The 18626-nt window shown below is 40.1% G+C and overlaps 1 protein-coding gene across 1 annotated transcript in view; it reads right to left on the bottom strand.

Annotated features, from left to right (window-relative positions):
- syne2b (spectrin repeat containing, nuclear envelope 2b) overlaps positions 1-18626 on the bottom strand; it is a 111165-nt gene that overhangs the window by 82156 nt on the left and 10383 nt on the right. The window contains exons 5-41 of the mRNA XM_084391392.1: positions 18103-18180; positions 17654-17746; positions 17356-17552; positions 17072-17271; positions 16833-16933; positions 16158-16241; positions 15683-15760; positions 15076-15189; positions 13823-13960; positions 13414-13578; positions 13206-13318; positions 12897-13065; positions 12682-12778; positions 12348-12547; positions 12007-12171; positions 11629-11766; positions 11342-11443; positions 10945-11121; positions 10679-10837; positions 7800-10439; positions 7571-7705; positions 6212-6405; positions 6029-6119; positions 5843-5925; positions 5613-5736; positions 5317-5462; positions 4869-5019; positions 3568-4163; positions 3212-3358; positions 2569-2719; positions 1834-1992; positions 1581-1748; positions 1373-1474; positions 1078-1281; positions 800-1007; positions 557-669; positions 87-292 (exon numbers count right to left, since the gene is read on the bottom strand). Of these exons, the coding sequence (XP_084247518.1) occupies positions 87-292; positions 557-669; positions 800-1007; positions 1078-1281; positions 1373-1474; positions 1581-1748; positions 1834-1992; positions 2569-2719; positions 3212-3358; positions 3568-4163; positions 4869-5019; positions 5317-5462; positions 5613-5736; positions 5843-5925; positions 6029-6119; positions 6212-6405; positions 7571-7705; positions 7800-10439; positions 10679-10837; positions 10945-11121; positions 11342-11443; positions 11629-11766; positions 12007-12171; positions 12348-12547; positions 12682-12778; positions 12897-13065; positions 13206-13318; positions 13414-13578; positions 13823-13960; positions 15076-15189; positions 15683-15760; positions 16158-16241; positions 16833-16933; positions 17072-17271; positions 17356-17552; positions 17654-17746; positions 18103-18180 (8186 nt within the window). The remainder of the gene's footprint in view (positions 1-86; positions 293-556; positions 670-799; positions 1008-1077; positions 1282-1372; positions 1475-1580; positions 1749-1833; positions 1993-2568; positions 2720-3211; positions 3359-3567; positions 4164-4868; positions 5020-5316; positions 5463-5612; positions 5737-5842; positions 5926-6028; positions 6120-6211; positions 6406-7570; positions 7706-7799; positions 10440-10678; positions 10838-10944; positions 11122-11341; positions 11444-11628; positions 11767-12006; positions 12172-12347; positions 12548-12681; positions 12779-12896; positions 13066-13205; positions 13319-13413; positions 13579-13822; positions 13961-15075; positions 15190-15682; positions 15761-16157; positions 16242-16832; positions 16934-17071; positions 17272-17355; positions 17553-17653; positions 17747-18102; positions 18181-18626) is intronic.

Consider the following 18626-nt stretch of genomic DNA (forward strand, 5'->3'; position numbering starts at 1 on the left):
AAATACATAAAGACATGATTGGATGAATGAATGGATTAAAAAAACAGTAACAACACATAGCTATGATGTGAGCTCAGTCCATGTACCTGTTGAGGTTGTGGAGGATGTCATCTAGCTGTTTATGGCGTCCCTGGCAGTGAGCCCTGAGTGTGGCCAGTTCTCCTTCCTGTTCCTGATGCCATGAGGAGAGCAAAGCTTGAGCCTCAGAAGGAACCTTTGCCCGTTCACCTCTCTCAAATCTCTCCTTCAGCTGGGCCAGACGCTGTTCACCTTCTTTAGATGCCAGGAAATTCTGAAGAAAACACAAACTGTTCAGTATTGTAAAACAGACACTACTAAATTTCAATCCTTCCTGTTATTTTAGAATTATGCTTTTGACTAAGGCTGCAAACACCTGGTGACTCTTTGCATTGGATTGCTGTCCAATGTCCAATTAGTGTATTGTACAGTAAGGTTGAAAAGTATTTCGAAAAATGTCATAGCCACAATGGAAACCATAACCATAGGGCCTCGGATGCCGGAAACCATAACCATAAGGTTGTCCACTGTTACTCACTGTCAATCTCTGCATGGACATTTCTACATCCTGCTTCCTCTCAGGGTTCTCAAAACACTCATTCACAGAGAGCTGCTCATCCTGCAACCATTCTTCAAATGACTGGAACTCTTCTGCAGAGGGCAAATGGGACAAACAGACAAAACAAAAATCACTTAAACATGTACTTCTTTCTAAAAATTATTTCTCAATTAGTTTCCAAGTAATGGCACAATGCACTTGGCAAAGAATGAGGGTCCAAACCTTTAATAGTCTGAAGGAAGCTTTTCTCCCCCTGTTCCTTCTTTTGATGAATCAGTTCTCGTATTTCCGCAATGCTGTCTTTGAGATGCTTGGTGTGATTGGTCAGCTCCTCCAAAGCTTGCGGTCCAGTAATGCTGGACATGAGATCGATTTCCTTCAGCAAAGATTCAGCCTGCTCCTCCTGGTCCAAAAGCTGCTCAGACAAGTCCTACAAAAGAAAATGAATTAAATGATACACCAAAAGAGAGAGTTTACACATGTCCGTCTGTTAATCATACCTGTAAATGCGCATCCAACTGTGTGCGATCCTCTGAGCTAATCGTATCTACTGAGGAGCGTATATTCTTCACAGATGATTTATAAGTGTCAATCTTTTCAGCCAAATGAGCTTTAACTGTGAGGAGCTCCTGGAACACGTCAGTGCAGTCAGAGAAGAGTTCTTTCACCTGCTCCATTTTCTTCCTCAGGTTTGTTTCCATTACCTAAGAGAGACAGTGTGTGTACACTTAAAGTTAGGAATAATTAGGAAAGTGCAATCATTTAATAAACAGAAAAAGTAATCTGCACATTCACCTGTAACTCAAGTGGAGATTCTTTGCTCTGCAGCAGTTCCTGGATCTCTAGCAACTTCCTGTGGAAGTGTTCAAGGTTGTCCTCCTGAAACTGAATCTCATTCTAAAAAAACATAAAGAACCTGTTAAATCAAAACGATAGTCTTGTGCCTTTTAGTCCATGTCTGTGAACATTTTGAATCCTTATGAAGCATTTTGGGAAGACACACCTTCATGCTGAGAACCTCTGTCTCACTGCTAAAAGGGTGAGACTCTGAGAAGACGATAAGTTTAGTTGAAGTCCAGCTGTCAACGTCTCCACCCAGAACCAGCTGTTTTTCCCACAACTCCAGACCCAAACGCAGGTTATCCATGTAACAGTCAGTCTTCTCTGACACCTGCCAGAGAGACACGCAGATTAACCAAGAAACTAAAATGACTGAAAGTGTGATGCATGTGAACAGATGTTTTTCATATACTCACATCCAGCCATGAGTCCACCAAAGCATCTGCCTCTATCTCAAAAGGAGTTTCTGAGCAATCAGGAATTTTCTTCAGCTGAGACTGCAACTGTCTGCACACAGATCTGAACTCCTCCATCTTGGGTCCGAGGCCATTAAGATCCTCCTTTATGCCAACAACCTGTAATAATAACGCATAGTGTAAATATAATAAAGGACTACACGTAAAAGAAACAGTATGAGATTAAATAGAAAAAGTGACCACGGTGGCCTGATGGTTAAGGATCTAAAGCTACTCATTCTAGGTAAGCATGATCTATAACCTGTAAGAATTTCTTTGATGAACAATGACCCTGCAGTTATTGAATTTTCAGTTTAGACCATGCAAAATAATAAATTACCAAATTTATTCATCATAATTACTAATAACAATGTACCACAGGATATGAAGGATCTGACCAATCAAGCATCTTAAAGTATTAGCGAAACATTGGCGCCGATTCGTCAGAGCAATGATGAGAGTAGTTTCTTTCAGACTAATAAAAACGTAGATTATGTACATGTAGATGATGGAAACATAAGACAACAAACAATTCTGAATTTTAAAAGATCTTAGTGTTATGAGTAATGAAGCGACATTACTATGAGTGACACCTGCTGGTACAAATCCAGTATTAAAGTACTTTTTATGTGAAAGAAAACATTATAACATTAGCATGTATTGTGAAGAGTTGGGATTAGTCTGAGGTTGACATACTTTTGCTAGGAGGCGTTGCAGGTTGTCTTTGCCCATGTATGATGACTGCTCATTGATCGTTTGCTCTGCCCTCTGGAGAGTGTTGCTTAGGTTACTGCGACAGTTCTGAAACTTCTTCAGCAGCTCCATAAGAACAGTGCACTGCTCTTGTCTGTCAAACACACACATAATTTGGGTTTTTCATGTTTTATGGGGACATTACATAGACATAATGATTTTTATACTGTACAAAATGTATATTCTATCCCCTTACACTAACTCTACCCTTAAACCTACCCATCACAGAAAACTTTCTGCATTATTACATTTTCAAAAAAACATCACTTAGTATGGATTTATAAGCTTTTTTTCTTCATGGGAACAAAAAACATCCCCACAAAGACAAGGATTAAACCTCTCGGTTTATATGGAATTATTTTATAATCTCTTTAAGAACGATTTGAAGTGTGAAAGTTTTGGTGGAATGGACTTTCAGTGGAGGGACAGAAATATCTCAGGTTTCATGAAAAATATCTTCTAAAAATCTTTCATTTGTGTTTGGAATTACATGAAGGTGAGTGAATACTAACCTATACTAACCCTATAAGGCTAATATGTGCAAATTTCATTAATTTAGTTTTCTTGTCTCTTGTCTAGAACCCACCTGTCAGATACAGCTCTCTCAGTCTCTTCCCAAAGGAAGTCCAGCTCTTCGTCTGCTGGATCAGGGTGCTCTTTCTGCTTCTTGATGCTTTCGTATTCAGGGCGAAGAGAGTTCAAATGTGATTCCAGATCGGACAGCGCTCGAATCCTAAACACAGATGCACACAGTGTAATTGGACATTCTGCTAAAAAAAGGGGCTATCGATCAATTAAATTGCTTAAATAATTAAATTACATCACATGCTGATTAATTAATCAAATTAAGATCAATTAACACCAAATCAATATTTACTAAGCCCAAATAAAGACAATTCCAAGACACACTTGCACACAAAAGCATGAAAACAATGTCAATACCGGTGCTGCACAGCTGGCATGGTGGGATCCTTTAGACCTTGTTTTTCTGCTGCCCCCTGCACCTTTCTCAGCTCAGCCTGCATAGTCTTCCTCCTCAGGCCAAGTCCCTGATTCTGCTGTTCCTTCTGGAACTCATTCTGTCGAATCATCAGACGATCATCTGCCTCTTCCACCCTGTGAACCAGGACGCCCACCATATCCAGACAGGAAACAGGGCTCCCGTCCTGGGTCACCTCGAGCTGTGCTCCGCCCAAAAGCTGGTCCAGCTGTGGAGCCTTATCCTTAAGGCTGCTGAGTCCCTTCCTGATTAGTGCCAGCTTAGACCTGCTGTCCTGCAGTACCACATGATCATTGCCAGGGGCGCTCTGCACAGAAGAGACATCGAGCTCCACGGTCCGCAGGGACATGAGGAAGCGGTCGAGGGCACGGGCAGCAGCGTCGCTCTTGCGCACTTGTTGCCTGAGTCGGTCAAGGCTGGATCTGTGGTTCAGAACCACCTGAGTCAGAGGCGATCGGTCTCGCAGGTCCAGATGACTGGGTTCAGAGTCGAATCGAGACAGACGATCCAACTCGGTCTGGATACTTTCATCTAGGTCCTGAAAATGAGGACGAGGTAGATATTTAGATATTTAGATAAAAAGATGGGATGGAGAAAAAGCTCCATCCCATGCAAAAAACATGCGGTGACATTACTATGGAATCTATTACGTCAAACTTCCTTGTCTCTCAGATTATATTATATTTAAATAGTAATTGCACAAAGCACTGATAGATGACTCAAATTAATAGCAAATATCAATATACAAATATACAGTAAGTTGAGAAAAGATATCCAAATGATGCAGTCGAATTGAACTATGTAATTGAATAGACATACATAGCCTGTTACGTACAGATCATCAGAATGCATTATTAAATGCATTAATATTTTCCCCCCACTTTTTAAAAATAATTTATTATACTAAATTAATGTGTTACAGCTGAAGTAGAAAAAGTAAATATTACATTACATATTTTATGATGTGTTGCATGAGAGTCATAGCTACAAAAAATAACAACATTTACCAAATAAAATGCCATCTGTGTACTTGTATCATTTCATTTACTCAGTGGATATAAATATTAAACATTCTAAGTAAATATTATTAGGAATAAATGCTATATACATATAAATTAGAGTCAGATAATAAAACTAACTACATTAACCAAATAAAATGGTATTTGTGTCTTTATAATGAAGCTTAACCACAAACAGAACCATAAATAAGATTTATAAATTAATATATATAAATGTCTCTCACCTTCACATCTTTCAGAATGACAGGGTTAGCTAGTGTATATCCTTTAATGTCTTTGGGCTCTTTAATGAACTTTTCCAGCCTTTCAGAAAACTCTGAAATTTTCAGCGTAATGGAGTCCATGAGCTCAAGTGCTGCTCCCAGTGAATCCACCCTGACAGAGAGCATAGACTTATTTTAACAAACAACACAATGCAAACACAGACAGTCTGGCTACAGGATATTTTCTCTGGAACTCTTTGATTTGAGTGGATCATATGATCATTTGGGTGAAACTGGGTGAAAGAACAAAATAGAAGCTGTAATATGCTGTAGTGTTATGTGAATATTTATTTCAGCTCACTAGTTTAAAACACACAAGCTTATACTGCTCTGAAAGATGAAAGTAATGCAATGTCAGAACACACAAACTTTCACATGACAGGGTTGTTTTCTTGTTGCACACACATACCTGCCCTGTAACTGTGACCTCTGCTCTTTCCACCTGACAGTGAGTTCCATTCGGTCCTGCTCGACAGATCGTTCGTTGAATTGAACACATTGCATACACAGTGTTTCATACTCCTTCCACAAAGTCTCTGTCTCGTCCCACAGAGACTAAAACAAAAAAGAGAGGGGGTAAATTTAGTAATTTCCCTGCCAGTTTTAAAAGTTCCTACGGCCTGATTTTTATAGTAATTGTCCTTTGAAAATGCATAATGATATCAAATCACCAGCTTTAAAACTACACAAAACACAGTGCATTACCTTTAATTCTCTTAATCTTTTCTGCAGGTCTGTGGGAGTGACTGATTCTGAGGGACGATCTCCCAGCATGCATTGCTCATTTCTGTTTAGCTGAGCTTGTAATGCAAATCTGGAGCTGCGGTACCTGAGCAATCCAAGAAAAAAGCAGATGTAAACCATAAGAATCTGACACAATACCACACAAACAATCATATACAGAAACATAAACAATATTCTCTTTTTATCCATACCTGTCCTCTTCTGTACTAGTTTGTTTCACTATCTCTCTCTTCTCCACAGTTCTCGGTCGCTGGGGGCTAACCGGTGCAACAGCCTAAACCCCAGACACAAAATGCACCAAAGATAAATTTAGTAGGGACTAACTTTATTATATATAAAAAAAACATATGTCCTAAAAAATATTCATATAGCTGTACCTCTGAAATAACTTCTTTGGGCTTCTCAGCTGGTGGTGAGACTGTAGGTGCTTTCTGAGGGGGTGGCTCAGGGGTTTGCTCTGTTTGTGAACTATTAGCCATTAAAAAAAATTAATTAATGCCAAAATGTTTTTATCAGACATAAATAACACATATGAGAGAGGCTCTTTCTCCTTCTTATACCCAGTGTCCGGAGGAGGTGTATCTCTGTCTCCACTAAACTGCCGCTGGATGGCAGCAAGCCGTCTCTCACATTCTCTGAGTTGGGCTTGTGCAAGCCTGTGTGCGTCCTCAGGGCTCAGAGTATCACATAACTCCTTCAGAGCTTCAAGCTGCTGCCCTGCCTCTGCCAGACTGCCCTCTCCTGAAAAACAGGCCTGCAGGAAGCGATAAAAAACTGTATCACTAAACCTGTATCACAAAATGATTATTTTGTCATTTATAATTTTTATTTAAAGTGCCACTATTATGCTTTTTCAAATATTACCTTTAATTCAGTGTGTTATATAGCTGTCTGTGAATGTAAACGATTTGCAAAGTTGTGAAACCAAAAGTGCACGATAAATAAAGCTATTGTCTCTCAAAAGAAAGAATCGACTCTGAACTCTAAATTTTAGGAAGCCTCCGGAGCTGAAGTTAAATTATGGTATTAAGCGTTTTGTTTCCGACACATGCTGTAAGCGGTAGACCAATGGACTGGGTCATCTGGCCAATCAGAACAGAGTAGCTCGCATAAAGTAGGTATTTAGAGAGACTGAATCATCGGACGAGTCGTTTGAGAATAACTGAAAAATGAGAAAATTAAATAGTTTTTTAACCTTTGATGAATGTAAACCGGTTGTAGGAGACCTTTAAAACAAAATTAGGATTAGGAACCTTTAAAATAGCATAATAAGGGCACTGTTTTAATTTGGCAGTATTTTATTGTATTTTGCAATATTTTGCTGCCTTGCAACATGCAAACACTGGTAATAAAAATTGTGTCATGCCAAATGAGTGAGTAGTAACGTGGTTAAGAGGAAAGACAAGAACAAGAAATGTAGGGATTAATGGAACCCAAATCAAAAGTTCAATTTAAAAAAAATGAAAGGAGGAAATAAAAATGTAAAGAAAGAGAGAAATTTCCCATTCGATCATATGATGTTCATGCTCTGTGGTCAGGGTTGTAAGTAACTTTACCTCTCCCTTTGATTCCGATACGGATTCAGGCCTAAGGCTGAGTTTTTCCCTTTTAAAGAGCATCTCACATATCTCAACCATACGATTAAAATGCAGGCGGGTTAACTCAAATCTGAGTTGCCTCAAAAATTCTGATATTTGCACTCGAACAGCCTAAAAATATTAATTAAATAAAAGAACACACAACACACAAAAGAACACACAATCTCTTAATGTTTGAGTTAATGTTAACTTCACATACAGTTCAATATACTGTCGAGCATTTCAGTTAAACAGTATCTAAAATAAATATGGTTAATAACATTGCAATACAGTCACACTGCAGATATAGACACACAAGCACTAATATTACTACGCATATACCTTCCACTGTGTTCTAACAGATTGTGTGAAAAACTCCATGTCTCTAAGTTCAGATGGGGTGCAGAAAGCTTCCATCCCTTCTGTAGCCCTCAAGAACTCTTCAAGGAGTTCAGGGTCCAGAGTCCGGAGCGTCTCCTGAAAAAAACAAGTTTCATGAAATTTGGCTTTTTGGCTCTTGAAAACACTAGAGAAAACCAAGCAAACCAAGTCATGTCTAAAATGGACAAACCTCCTTAACTGATGCCTGTTCGTCTGTCATTCGCTTATCCTTGAATACATTGATAGCTTCGAGAATGTGCTCTTGAAGACAGTGCTTGGCTTCCTCAAATCTATTCCTAACCAGGGCCTGTGCCTTTATATAAGCCTCAGTATAGGTTTTAGGGGGAGCCTGGGCAAGTGCTGGCTGCTTAACCCGAGGAGCTGACTGCTGTTGGGGCGGTTCCTGTACTGGTAACTGAGGTTTTGTCAGATCTTGAGACTGAAGCTCTGTCTGAGCAGCTTGACTTTGGATGAGAGTTTCAGATGGGGCCTCAATCCTGGATGAACCCCACTTTTGCTGACTTTGCTGAGGCTGCTGTGGACTCTGAGATCTTATGGGAGCTTGAGCAGGTGGCTGATTCCATGGAGCCACTGGCTGGAGAACACCATGGGACATAGTCTGGGAAGGGACTTGAAACTGATGTTCTGGCTGGACTGGACCCCACTGCCGTTGAGGGCTTTGTGGCCTTGGAAGGGCTTGATATTGGGGCTGAGGATATGGTCCATGCCCTTGAGATTCAGCCTTTGGGTATACTGGACTGACTCTCTCTGGACTGACAGGTCTCCATTGCTGAGAGGGAACCATATGCTGTGCTGGACCTTGGGGTCTTATCTGTGATTGACCCCAAGGTGATTCTGGTCTAGCAGGGGGCCACTGCTGAGGCTGTGGTTGCGGCTGAGTTTTAGGGTAAACTGCCATTTGAGGTTGAGTTTGGACTTTCTGACCTGGAAATTCAACAGAGGGGTAGGTCTGGGCTACTATGCCTGGTCTTACTGTTGACCACTGCTTAGGTTGAGATGGAGGGACACTTTGAGGTTGGGGATGAGTTTGGAAATGGGCCAGAGGCTGCATTTGGGCAGCAACAGAAATTGGTCCTTGGACTCTGGGGTAAGTTTGGGAGACATCTCCTGGTTGATACCACTGGGGTTGCCCGTGTGGTTGAATCATAAGTGGTGCACTTCCCTGTGCTTCAACCTGAGTTTGGGTTTGAGATTGAACAGGCATCTGGGGTCGAGGCATAGAGAAGATTCTGGGTTGTATGGTGGATGCACCTTTGGGCTGAGGGGAAATCACAGTCGGATTGTGCAGTGTGGGTTGCTGGGTCTGCACTACACCATGTGGTGACTGTTGTCTCTGCATAATTACTTGTGGTTGAATGGGATATGTTGGGTACTGCTGCCCTGGTCTGGAAATGCCTTGGGGCATTGCTTGGGTCACTGGAAATCTTTGTGGTTGCGGCAGTGCAGGATGAGATTGTGGAATAGTCTGTTGTGGCTGCCATTGTGGTTGCATGGGAGTCATGGATTGAGGTTGTGCCTGTTTCAGGATCATCACTTGAGGTTGCTGTGGTGTCAATATCGATGTTTGAGGTTGCTTTTGTTGCTGAATAGGTGCAGTCGCTTGTGAGTATTGTGTAGTTCCTTGTGTTTGAGTTGATATAGAGGGTTGAGGTGGATGTTGGGTTAATACTTGTTGACTAATCGGAGGAGACACACACTGTTGTGGTTGTTTTTGAATCACTGGTTGTGCTGCAACTGCTGGCACAGTTTGAGGTAGTTTTTGTGTCACTATAAGGGGTTCCTCTTGTGCAACAGGTTGAGCTTGCTTCATGCGTTTCTCACCACTCTCAACAATGCTTTTAGACTGTGTTGTCACCGTGCCATGAACAGGTCCCTGAGCTTCAGGTGAGCTAACAGTCACTATATGCTGTGGTGGTGCTTGAGAACTTATTTGACCCTTGTCCTCTGGCTCTGACTGAGATTGTGGCACCAGTTGAGCTGTTTTTTGGGTAACATTTTCCAGCTGACTCCTCTGTTGAAGCCAAGGTCTGTTCTGCAGATTTGCCTGGGATCTTTTTGCTTTCCTCTGCTGCTTTGGAGCTTGATGTTGGCTTGTAATATCTTTCTGTGATTGTGTTTCTAATTGGCCCTGAGGCTGTGACTGGATTGTCGTTTGTGCTTGAACCTTCTGCAGTTTTGTAGGTTGCGTTTTTTCTTGTTTTTGGATGTGCACGTGTGGCTGTGTTGCTAATTGTTGTTCATTATGAACTTGTGATGCTGCTTTTTGCAGGTTCTGTGAGGGTTGGCTAGCAATTGGAGCTTGCATCTTCCACTGGTTTTCTGTCTGTTTTTGTGTCTCAGGCTGTAAAGATGTCTGGCTTTCTACAAGATGCTCTTTGATTTTTGATTGAGCTTGGACAACTTTCTGTGCCTTCACTTCAATGGACTGAGAGTCTTTCACTTGCTCAATAGACTGAGAGTCTTTCACTTGCTCACAGGGGTGTATTTGTGGTTGTGGACTCCTGTTCTCTTCTTCATAGTCTTGTACAACAATCATAGGCACAGGCTGACTACACGGCTGGCTCTTGAGAACTACAGCTTGAGAAGGTATCTCTGATGATTTCTGAGAAGGTACTGGGACTTTGGCTCTGACTGCAGGCTGGGGTTCTGTCTGGCTAGGGACAGGAGAGATAGGCTGGAAGGAGAGCTTCTGGGTTTTGGACTCTTCCTCTGCCTCCTGATATTGGACAAAAACCTTGGAAGGGGGCTGGTCTCTAGCAGGGCTTCTGTCTCTGCAAGCCCCCAAAGAGCTAAGCATGCCTACGGCTTCCTGTTGAGGTTCAGCAAAATTTAAAAATCATAATGCATTTGCATACAATTCTAAAACATGGTTACTCATTCCTTGGCATTATATGAAATTATCAGAAAACATTATTTATGGCATAATTGATAATTACTGAAAGAGCTGTTTCAATGCTGTATCTTTCAATCTTTCAAATTAATATTGTATAGGTGCAATCATGCTTTTAGCTTTTTAAAGTGTTGTTAATCTAAAAGCGATAGACAGACCTGTGACTTTTCAACAACAGAGCGGACCCTATCCTGCATGGTGGATGCCATGAGATACTGCAGTGGTGAAGTCTTCTGACCAGTCATGACCATCACCTGCAGATCCTGCTCTTCCATAACCACTTGACCTTCTAACTGTAGCCCTCTCGAAATTAACAGCTACAGGAAAAGAGAGAATTTATTTCAATTCAGCCAAGTAAAGAGATGTAGCGAGAAGAGAGGGAGAATTAATTAATATTTTGTGGTATATACTTCTATATACTCACCCGGGCTCTAGGGTCTTGTCCTCTCTTCTGCCTGTGTGTTTCCTCCTTCAGGAGCTGATACAGTTCTCTGGCTTCCATCTCCCAGTGTAACAGTTCAGCTAGACGCCCGTCTAACCCACTCACACTCACACGCAGCTCATCGCACACCTGTTCAGCCTCACAGAGTGTCTGCAATACCTATTTATACAGGGATAGATATAGATACACAAACAAATACAAACAGAAATTAATACAAGCATCAGAAAAGATCATAATTATTGTTAGATTAACACATTTTAAAAACAGGATGATCTGCTAATATTCTCAGGTCATGTATAATCTGATAGTATACACAAAGGTAAATTAACACAATTCACATGAAACTGAAGGGGCCACCCAAAGCAATGTATTTGTTTACCTCAGGAATGGCCTGCTGAAGTTTGCTCAGGGTTTCTGGAGAGCAGTCTAGAGATGGGGAGAGGGCTTCTAGATCCACATCCTTTATTTTCTTCATCATAAGCTGGGAGAAATAAAATTTTGAAGCTAAATCCAACTTAGTCTAGTCTCAAATTTAGAAAACAAAAAAATAAAGCAACATAATCACAAATAGCTACAACAAAAAATGGCAGGGCATATGAAGTTTATATTGTATTCTTTTATTTATGCGTGAGTGCGTGCATAAGAGTTTGTTCACAGACTGCGTACCTGTAGTCTCTTTGTATATGTACGTAGCGATCCAGAAACCACATCCACAGGTTCTTTCAGTAACTGAGTAGCCTCCCTCATCAGGGCCTGTACTGTCTGAGGACTAGATGGGCCAGCACTGGGCTCCTCAGCCAAAGACTGAAATATACAATTTGCTTCAAAATACTACTAAAAACTGCATGCATAGCTTTACCATCCAATCTGTGTTAACCTATTTTATATTTGTAGATGCAAACTAATTAGTAGATTCTCTGTCCAACACAATCGGACAAAACAACTCATTGTCCCAAGTCAAGACAGGTGCACATTTTTAAATACTTCACTTTTGAATATGTTTGCACATAGACCATTCAAGTTTGAACATGATGGGTGACTCACAAACTGGGCTGTTTTGGCAAAGTCAGCCCAGAGCAGATTTATCTTGCAGAGTTCGTCTGAAATAGCGCGGCTAGTCTGCGGGTCTGTGACCTCAGTCAGGTAGTTGGCCACCTCGTTCAGGTGAGCTTGCCGAGAACTCCACTCTGACATCACTGATAATGTCACCTAAAAAATTAAATAAATAAAAAGTCGATGGATAGGCATGTTTATATTCCAAAAAACAGAAGAAAAAAAACCCTCACACACAGCTATTAAAATACTTAAGGTTTTTCTGCCCAGTACAATTTTTTTTATAGCATTTAAAACTACAATAAAAAAGTAAATTAAAAGTTTGTGTGTACCTCTGTTCTCTGCCCGTGTCGCTGACTATGCGGACCCTGCTCCAGCCATGCGCGCATTGAGGTATAGATATCACTGTAAGAGTCCCATGCTGCCAACACACGTCCCATAGTTCCCCTCATCATCCGTATACCTTCCAGAGTTGCTGTCACATCTGCTTCTAGATCAGCCACCTGGCGATTTACCTGTGTGGAGTCTCCAGCTGAAGCAGACATCAGCTTATCAATAATTATAACACTTTCCAAAAAATGCCATTTCATTGTCATATTTATTTATACTGTAATTACTATGCGCGCACACACACACACACACACACACACAGTTCCTTTGTATTACCCAAGGCAGCCTTGCTGGTGTATTTGTTAGCAATTAATTTAAATCTGTGGAGGGCTCCATCCAGCAAAGAGGTCAAGTCCTGTTTGTTCACAGTCTCCTAAAAACATTAATTGTGATCAAATTTTAAAGCTTTAATGATTTCAATCTTTTAATGTAATCGCAAAGTAATGCCCAGTCGTAAATGCACTTTTAGCATTCTGTCATTTTTCACTTACATTCCAGTCCTGCATTAGGACACGAACAGCCTCCTGGGAAATGTAGGCTCTTTTCCAAGAACGCAGTTTAATTTTGAGTTGATTCAGCAGGTCTAACACTGTGTGTCTGCGCTCATGGTACTCCAGCTTAATACCATGATATTTAGCTGTTACACGGACACTGGTGAACCTGAAAATGGACACGTACACAAAATAATTAAACTTTTTTTTTACTGCTGTTCATGAAACGATAACAAGAAATATTGTCATTAAAAGTTATGCTGTTTCATTCCCAGTAGGATTCATGTCTGATTAAGCAGTCAAACTCACCTTCTCTTCATCTCTTCCATCTTGTCTGTCGGCACCAGAGTCTCTCCAAACTCATTTGTGTTTTGAAACATATTAAACCTCTTGATGTGATGTGACATCTCCTCCAAACACACCTGCAAAAATGTGGCAGAAATATGACATCAATTACATTTTCATGACTGAACAGCTCTATAGCATCATAAAATTAACATATGGAAGTCAGTCAAACCTTTAGTAGATCGAGTTTCTCACGGGCCTCCTCCGCGGCTCGAGCATGATCCATTGGCTCGCCCTCTTCGGCAGATAAAACCTTTTCAATACGCAACAACCAGCGGCCCACAATGTCCAGTGGAGATGGGAGACTCAGGTCCAGCTCTGTTTTATACTCACGCAGCTACCAAAGACACATATATCAGTGCAAATCAATTAGCATACGACTTCTGTGTATTTCTGTACACTAGGAAGCTAGTTCATCCATTTAGATGGCACACATTTAGACAAATATATTCATTTGCTATTTTTCTGTTTTTCAATTGAGTCTAATGAATCTCAGCACAAAATTGAATAATCAAAGAAAACACATCAAATATCAAGAAAGTAACACAACAGAACGTTTTTGTGATGCTGTGAACTCTGACCTTCTCAGCGAGAGTGTCCCATGCTCGTCTGAGGGCTTTCTGCTCTACACTGAGCTGAGGTGTCCTCTTCATCGCTGTTAGTAACGGCATTACGGGCCGCCTCTGCTCGTTGAAGGACACAATGAAGGTGTGGAAGACCTGAAACAAATGTAAATAAACATTAATGCAACAAATCAACAACAAAAGCAAATCATCATGTACAACAAAACCAATGCAAATCTAAAAAGTGTTTATTTACCAGGATTACCAGGATATTATAACTCAGTATCTCAACACAGTCAATGACACAATAGGTATTAGAAAACATTACAGTAAACATGCTACATATTAAATGTGTAAATATACAAACAAATAAAGCAGATTTGCTCATAAAATTTTGTTTTGAGGTATGATGATTGTGTCTTTATTGCAAAAAAAAAGAAAAAGAATGTTCTTCACTCAAATTCAAGAATTTAATCATTTTAGTGCATTATTCCACAGTGTGGATTGTTTAAGTTAAAATAAGGGTACGTTTACACGAGTCGACAATGATGTACTAAAAACAGAAACGTTTTTCACGTACGGACGACAACGTTGTCAAACCGATCCCCGTTCACACAGATCTGCGAAAACAACTAAAAATAACGTATTATGCCGCCATACCAGTAGTTGGCGATCATGTCACTTTGTAAAGAAACACTACACGGCTAAAGACTGAACACGTAATACACACATCCGCATGACGTCACCGTTATCACAAATTCACATTTTTGTAGTTTACATAGAGACATAACGGTATCGGTTTCAAAAACTTGCACAATGAAACCCATTTTCAAAACAGGGCCCAAAAATGTAGCCTGGCTCAGCCCTCCGACGTACTTCCGCTCAATTTTCATTTTTACTTCAGCACTCTGTCTGGGTTTGCGGTATATTCGTGAGTTTTCTCCGGCCAAATTTTTACCGGTCCAATCAGCGAACAGAGGGAGTGGCTGAGAACGATGACGTTGAGGTCGTGCGCTAGTTTGAGTTGTAGGGTTATGTCACAACCAAACGTTAGCGATTGGTTATGGCAGATCCAGAGTGGGTCTGGGCAGATCCAATAGTTTTAAACTTCAACAGAGTACCCGCCTTCAAGGAAGTTAACGCTTGTCAATGGAGAGTGGCCAGACTCTCTGTACAAATGAAATGTACGAGAGTCTGGTAAAACCAGGCTACCAAAAACGCTGTTCTTGTGTAAACGTCCCCTCAGACATTCATTGATATTCAGGTCTTACTTGGTATCTTTCAGCATAGCTCTCTCCCTCTGTGGAGTCCCATCCCTCTATCAGCTCCTGATAGGCCTGATCCAACCAGCATGTGACCTCCTGAGCCTTCTGATTGGCTGAGGTCTGGACAGACAGAAAAATGTTATTATCCATTAGGGAGTTTATTGTGTCATCATTATAGTAACGTTATACGAACCAAGCAGCAATCAATATCTGAGGTAAAATGAAAGATTAAAGCTGTGCACGAGTTAAATCATTTGCACTGCACACTAAACAGTAAAGCAATCAGAGTTTAGTATTGCAGTCCTCTATAGGAAGCAAACCAACTTTCTCAGCATGTCTGTGATTAAAATGCTCCTGCCAAGTACCATGAAAGCTAAAGTTCAGTGTATTAGAATCTTTAAACACAAGAGGGGCTTTATTAATTGAATTATCTCCTTAATTTCAGGGATTTTCTCTGGTTTCAATGGATTAGTTCTGTAATTTCTGGGATTATCTTCATAATTGAGTGTATAGTCATCAGCATCTTTATACATGCAAAACACTGGTATAAACACTGGTTACGGAGCATCAGAGGGGGTATTTTAAAAAGGGGAGTGGGGGGTGGATATTTTACCCCAGGGCCAGCAGCTCTAGCTGTATCAGGTGATTGGGGAGGGCCTGATTTGATTGGACAGGGCATTAACAGGTGAGCCTGATCAGAGAACATATCAAGTAAAACAATTAAAAGTGGGCCATAGCATTCAAACTCTTTAGTCAAAATCAGTCAGTTTCAATCATTAGACCTACAGGAAGATATACACTTTTACTTACACATTATTTTACATTTTAACCCAAAATCTTGATGATTTAAAAGAAGTCTATAAACATGTTATGTGTCAACCACTTACAATAACAGTATAGTGTATTCGCTCACAAAACAGGTTAAACAGGCCAGACAAGTTCAAATTAACCTTTCATAGACATTTTTGAAAAATCCCGATACTGATAGCAAAAACTGACACACCTTTACCAAGCTAAAAGAGAAAAAGCAGTAAATGAATGAATCACATACCTAAAAATAACAGAGAGAGACAGAGAGATAGAAGTACCTGTCTTAGAGGTGACGCAGATATAGAGGGAGTAAAGTCTGATGGCAGATTGACAGGAGAGAGACGCTGAGGAGGAGTGAGATACTAAACCACCATAGAGAGGGGGAAAACAGAAAGAAAAAGAAAAAGAGATAAAGAGATAAGAGAGCATAAAGAGTCATTTGAGCATTTAGATTTACAGTGTGAAATGTTGGAGGAAAACCACTATCACTTGACAAACAAAAAACAAATATCACTTGTTTTGATATATAATTATGATTGAATAAAGTCTCACAAATATAGTATTACATAAATCTAATTTCGAAAAAATTACGATTCCGATTTATTAAATTGTGTTTGTGATTCAAAATATGATTCAAAATGAAAGCTCTATCGTGATTTCTGTTTTATTTCGATTAATTGTGCGGCTGTAGTTAATCCTACTAAAGGAACAATTCAAGGAATAGTTGAAACATGAGAATAATAAATTATGACAGAACATACATTTTTGGTTGAACTATTTCTTATTTCCATACTTGTGAGGACAGTGTTCACTAGTGAAATGGTTCAAATGGCAAAAGCCATCTGTAAAAGGTCAAAGTTAGGGTATAGTAATTGTAAACAGTGAAAAAAAGTAAACAAGAAATCTTCAAAAGTGTACAAAAAAGTCTAAGTGTGTGTGTGTGTGTGTCTAACCTGCATTTCTTCGTCAGAAACAGAAGTATCTTTAGAGTACTGTAGAAACTGAGCAACATAAGTCATTATAGACTTTTCATCAGGATCCCTAACATCAACATCTGAAATACAAATACACCATTCTTATATGATAATTCATATACATAGAAAACAGAAGCACAAACGTATTGCTGTTTGTTAAACACAAAACAAAACTGCACAGCATACAGTACATTTGCACTGCCCAAACACACACTTACCGGCTGGATCTAGTAGTCTGGGGATGTGAAGTTCTCTTTCAGCAATGTGGAAGGCTTCCTCCAGGTTCTGTCTGTTCGTTCTTGTTCGGGCTCTGGTAAGGTCCACTATATTCGGCCTTAGAGCATGAAGTATAGCCAGAAACACTACGCCACTCCTCCAGCTCACCTTAAAATCCTTCACATTCAGAGTACAACCAGCCCTGAAAAGACAGAAAAAGATGAATGGTTTTATAGTCCAGAATCTCACTGTTCCCAAGAATCCCTTTCAGCAGGTTGTTCCTCACCTCTGGCACTGCTCTCTGACCCACAGCAGCAGGGCTTTCTTGGCAGATACACGGAAACGTGCGTGCAGGGGAGAACCACGGGGTGGCACTGGACTGCTGCGGGCACTGCTGCTGGTGGAACGAGTGTCCAAACTCGCCAGCGACTCCAGAGACGACTGACGAGAACTAAAGGACAATGTGCTGGCCAACTCTTCAATCTAAACAACGTAAAAGACCCATCAGAAAAATCATCCAACAGTTTATATCTAGGGGTTGATATAACCCTGTCTCTTTTGTTACACTGAGACAGCAAACCTACATGAAAGTGCATGATGATGGTCCAGACCAGACCCAGAATAATGGAAGGCTTGCCGTCCATGATGTCCGAGACATTGATGTTGACCAATTTGATCTGCAGGGTAAAGATGTTGATAAAGTTACAGATGTTGATATTTCACCTTCACACAGAAGAGAACTAAAACTAGGTAAAATAAAAATAAAAAATGCGATTGTTCTTCAAAGCAGCAGACCATAATCTTTTATTAGCCACATGCGAACAAGTCTCACTCCACATAAAAACAAATAAAATACAGCTTAATTTCTTAATATGTACTTTCCCCATTCAGTCCTATGCTGGGAACATAAAATCTCCCCAAACAAACAAAAATGTAGTTTCACATTTCAGTACTTTTTTGTGTGCAAATTTAAACTGATTGAAAGCCCATTTAAATATATTTCCATGAGTTTTTTCCAAGTGTGGCATCTTACCGATTTCCTCATAAGGAACGCTAGAGCTTTCTCAATGTTTGATCTGTGCTGAAATGTCCCCCTTCCTTTCTCCCGGCTCTGTAATGAAGGTTGGTTATGATTATTAGAAAATCCCACTAAGTTTTTGTAATAGATGCTTATATTTGCCAATGTTTGGCCATTTTGAGATTATCGGTTTGCACCAATAGCCTAGTAACTGGATAGTGCACATTAAATAAAGTAAATCTGGAGTGTAATAGTGCAAAATTAACATTAATATAGTCTCATAAATCTTATCAAATTATATTGCATTATATTATACATGCATAGATATATTTGTGTATATATTGGGCGATGGCCATCTTGCTCTCTAGATATCAGCATAGGTTATTGAAAAATCAGTTAAAGGATTAGTTCACTTAAAAATGAAGATTCTGTCATCATTTCCTCACCCTCAAGTTGTTTCAAACTTGTATGAATTTCTTTCTTCTGCTGAACACAAATGAAGATATTTTGAAGAATGTTGGTAACCAGACAGTTGATGG

This window comes from Rutilus rutilus (genome assembly GCF_951802725.1).
Source record: "Rutilus rutilus genome assembly, chromosome: 20".
NCBI lineage: Eukaryota > Metazoa > Chordata > Actinopteri > Cypriniformes > Leuciscidae > Rutilus > Rutilus rutilus.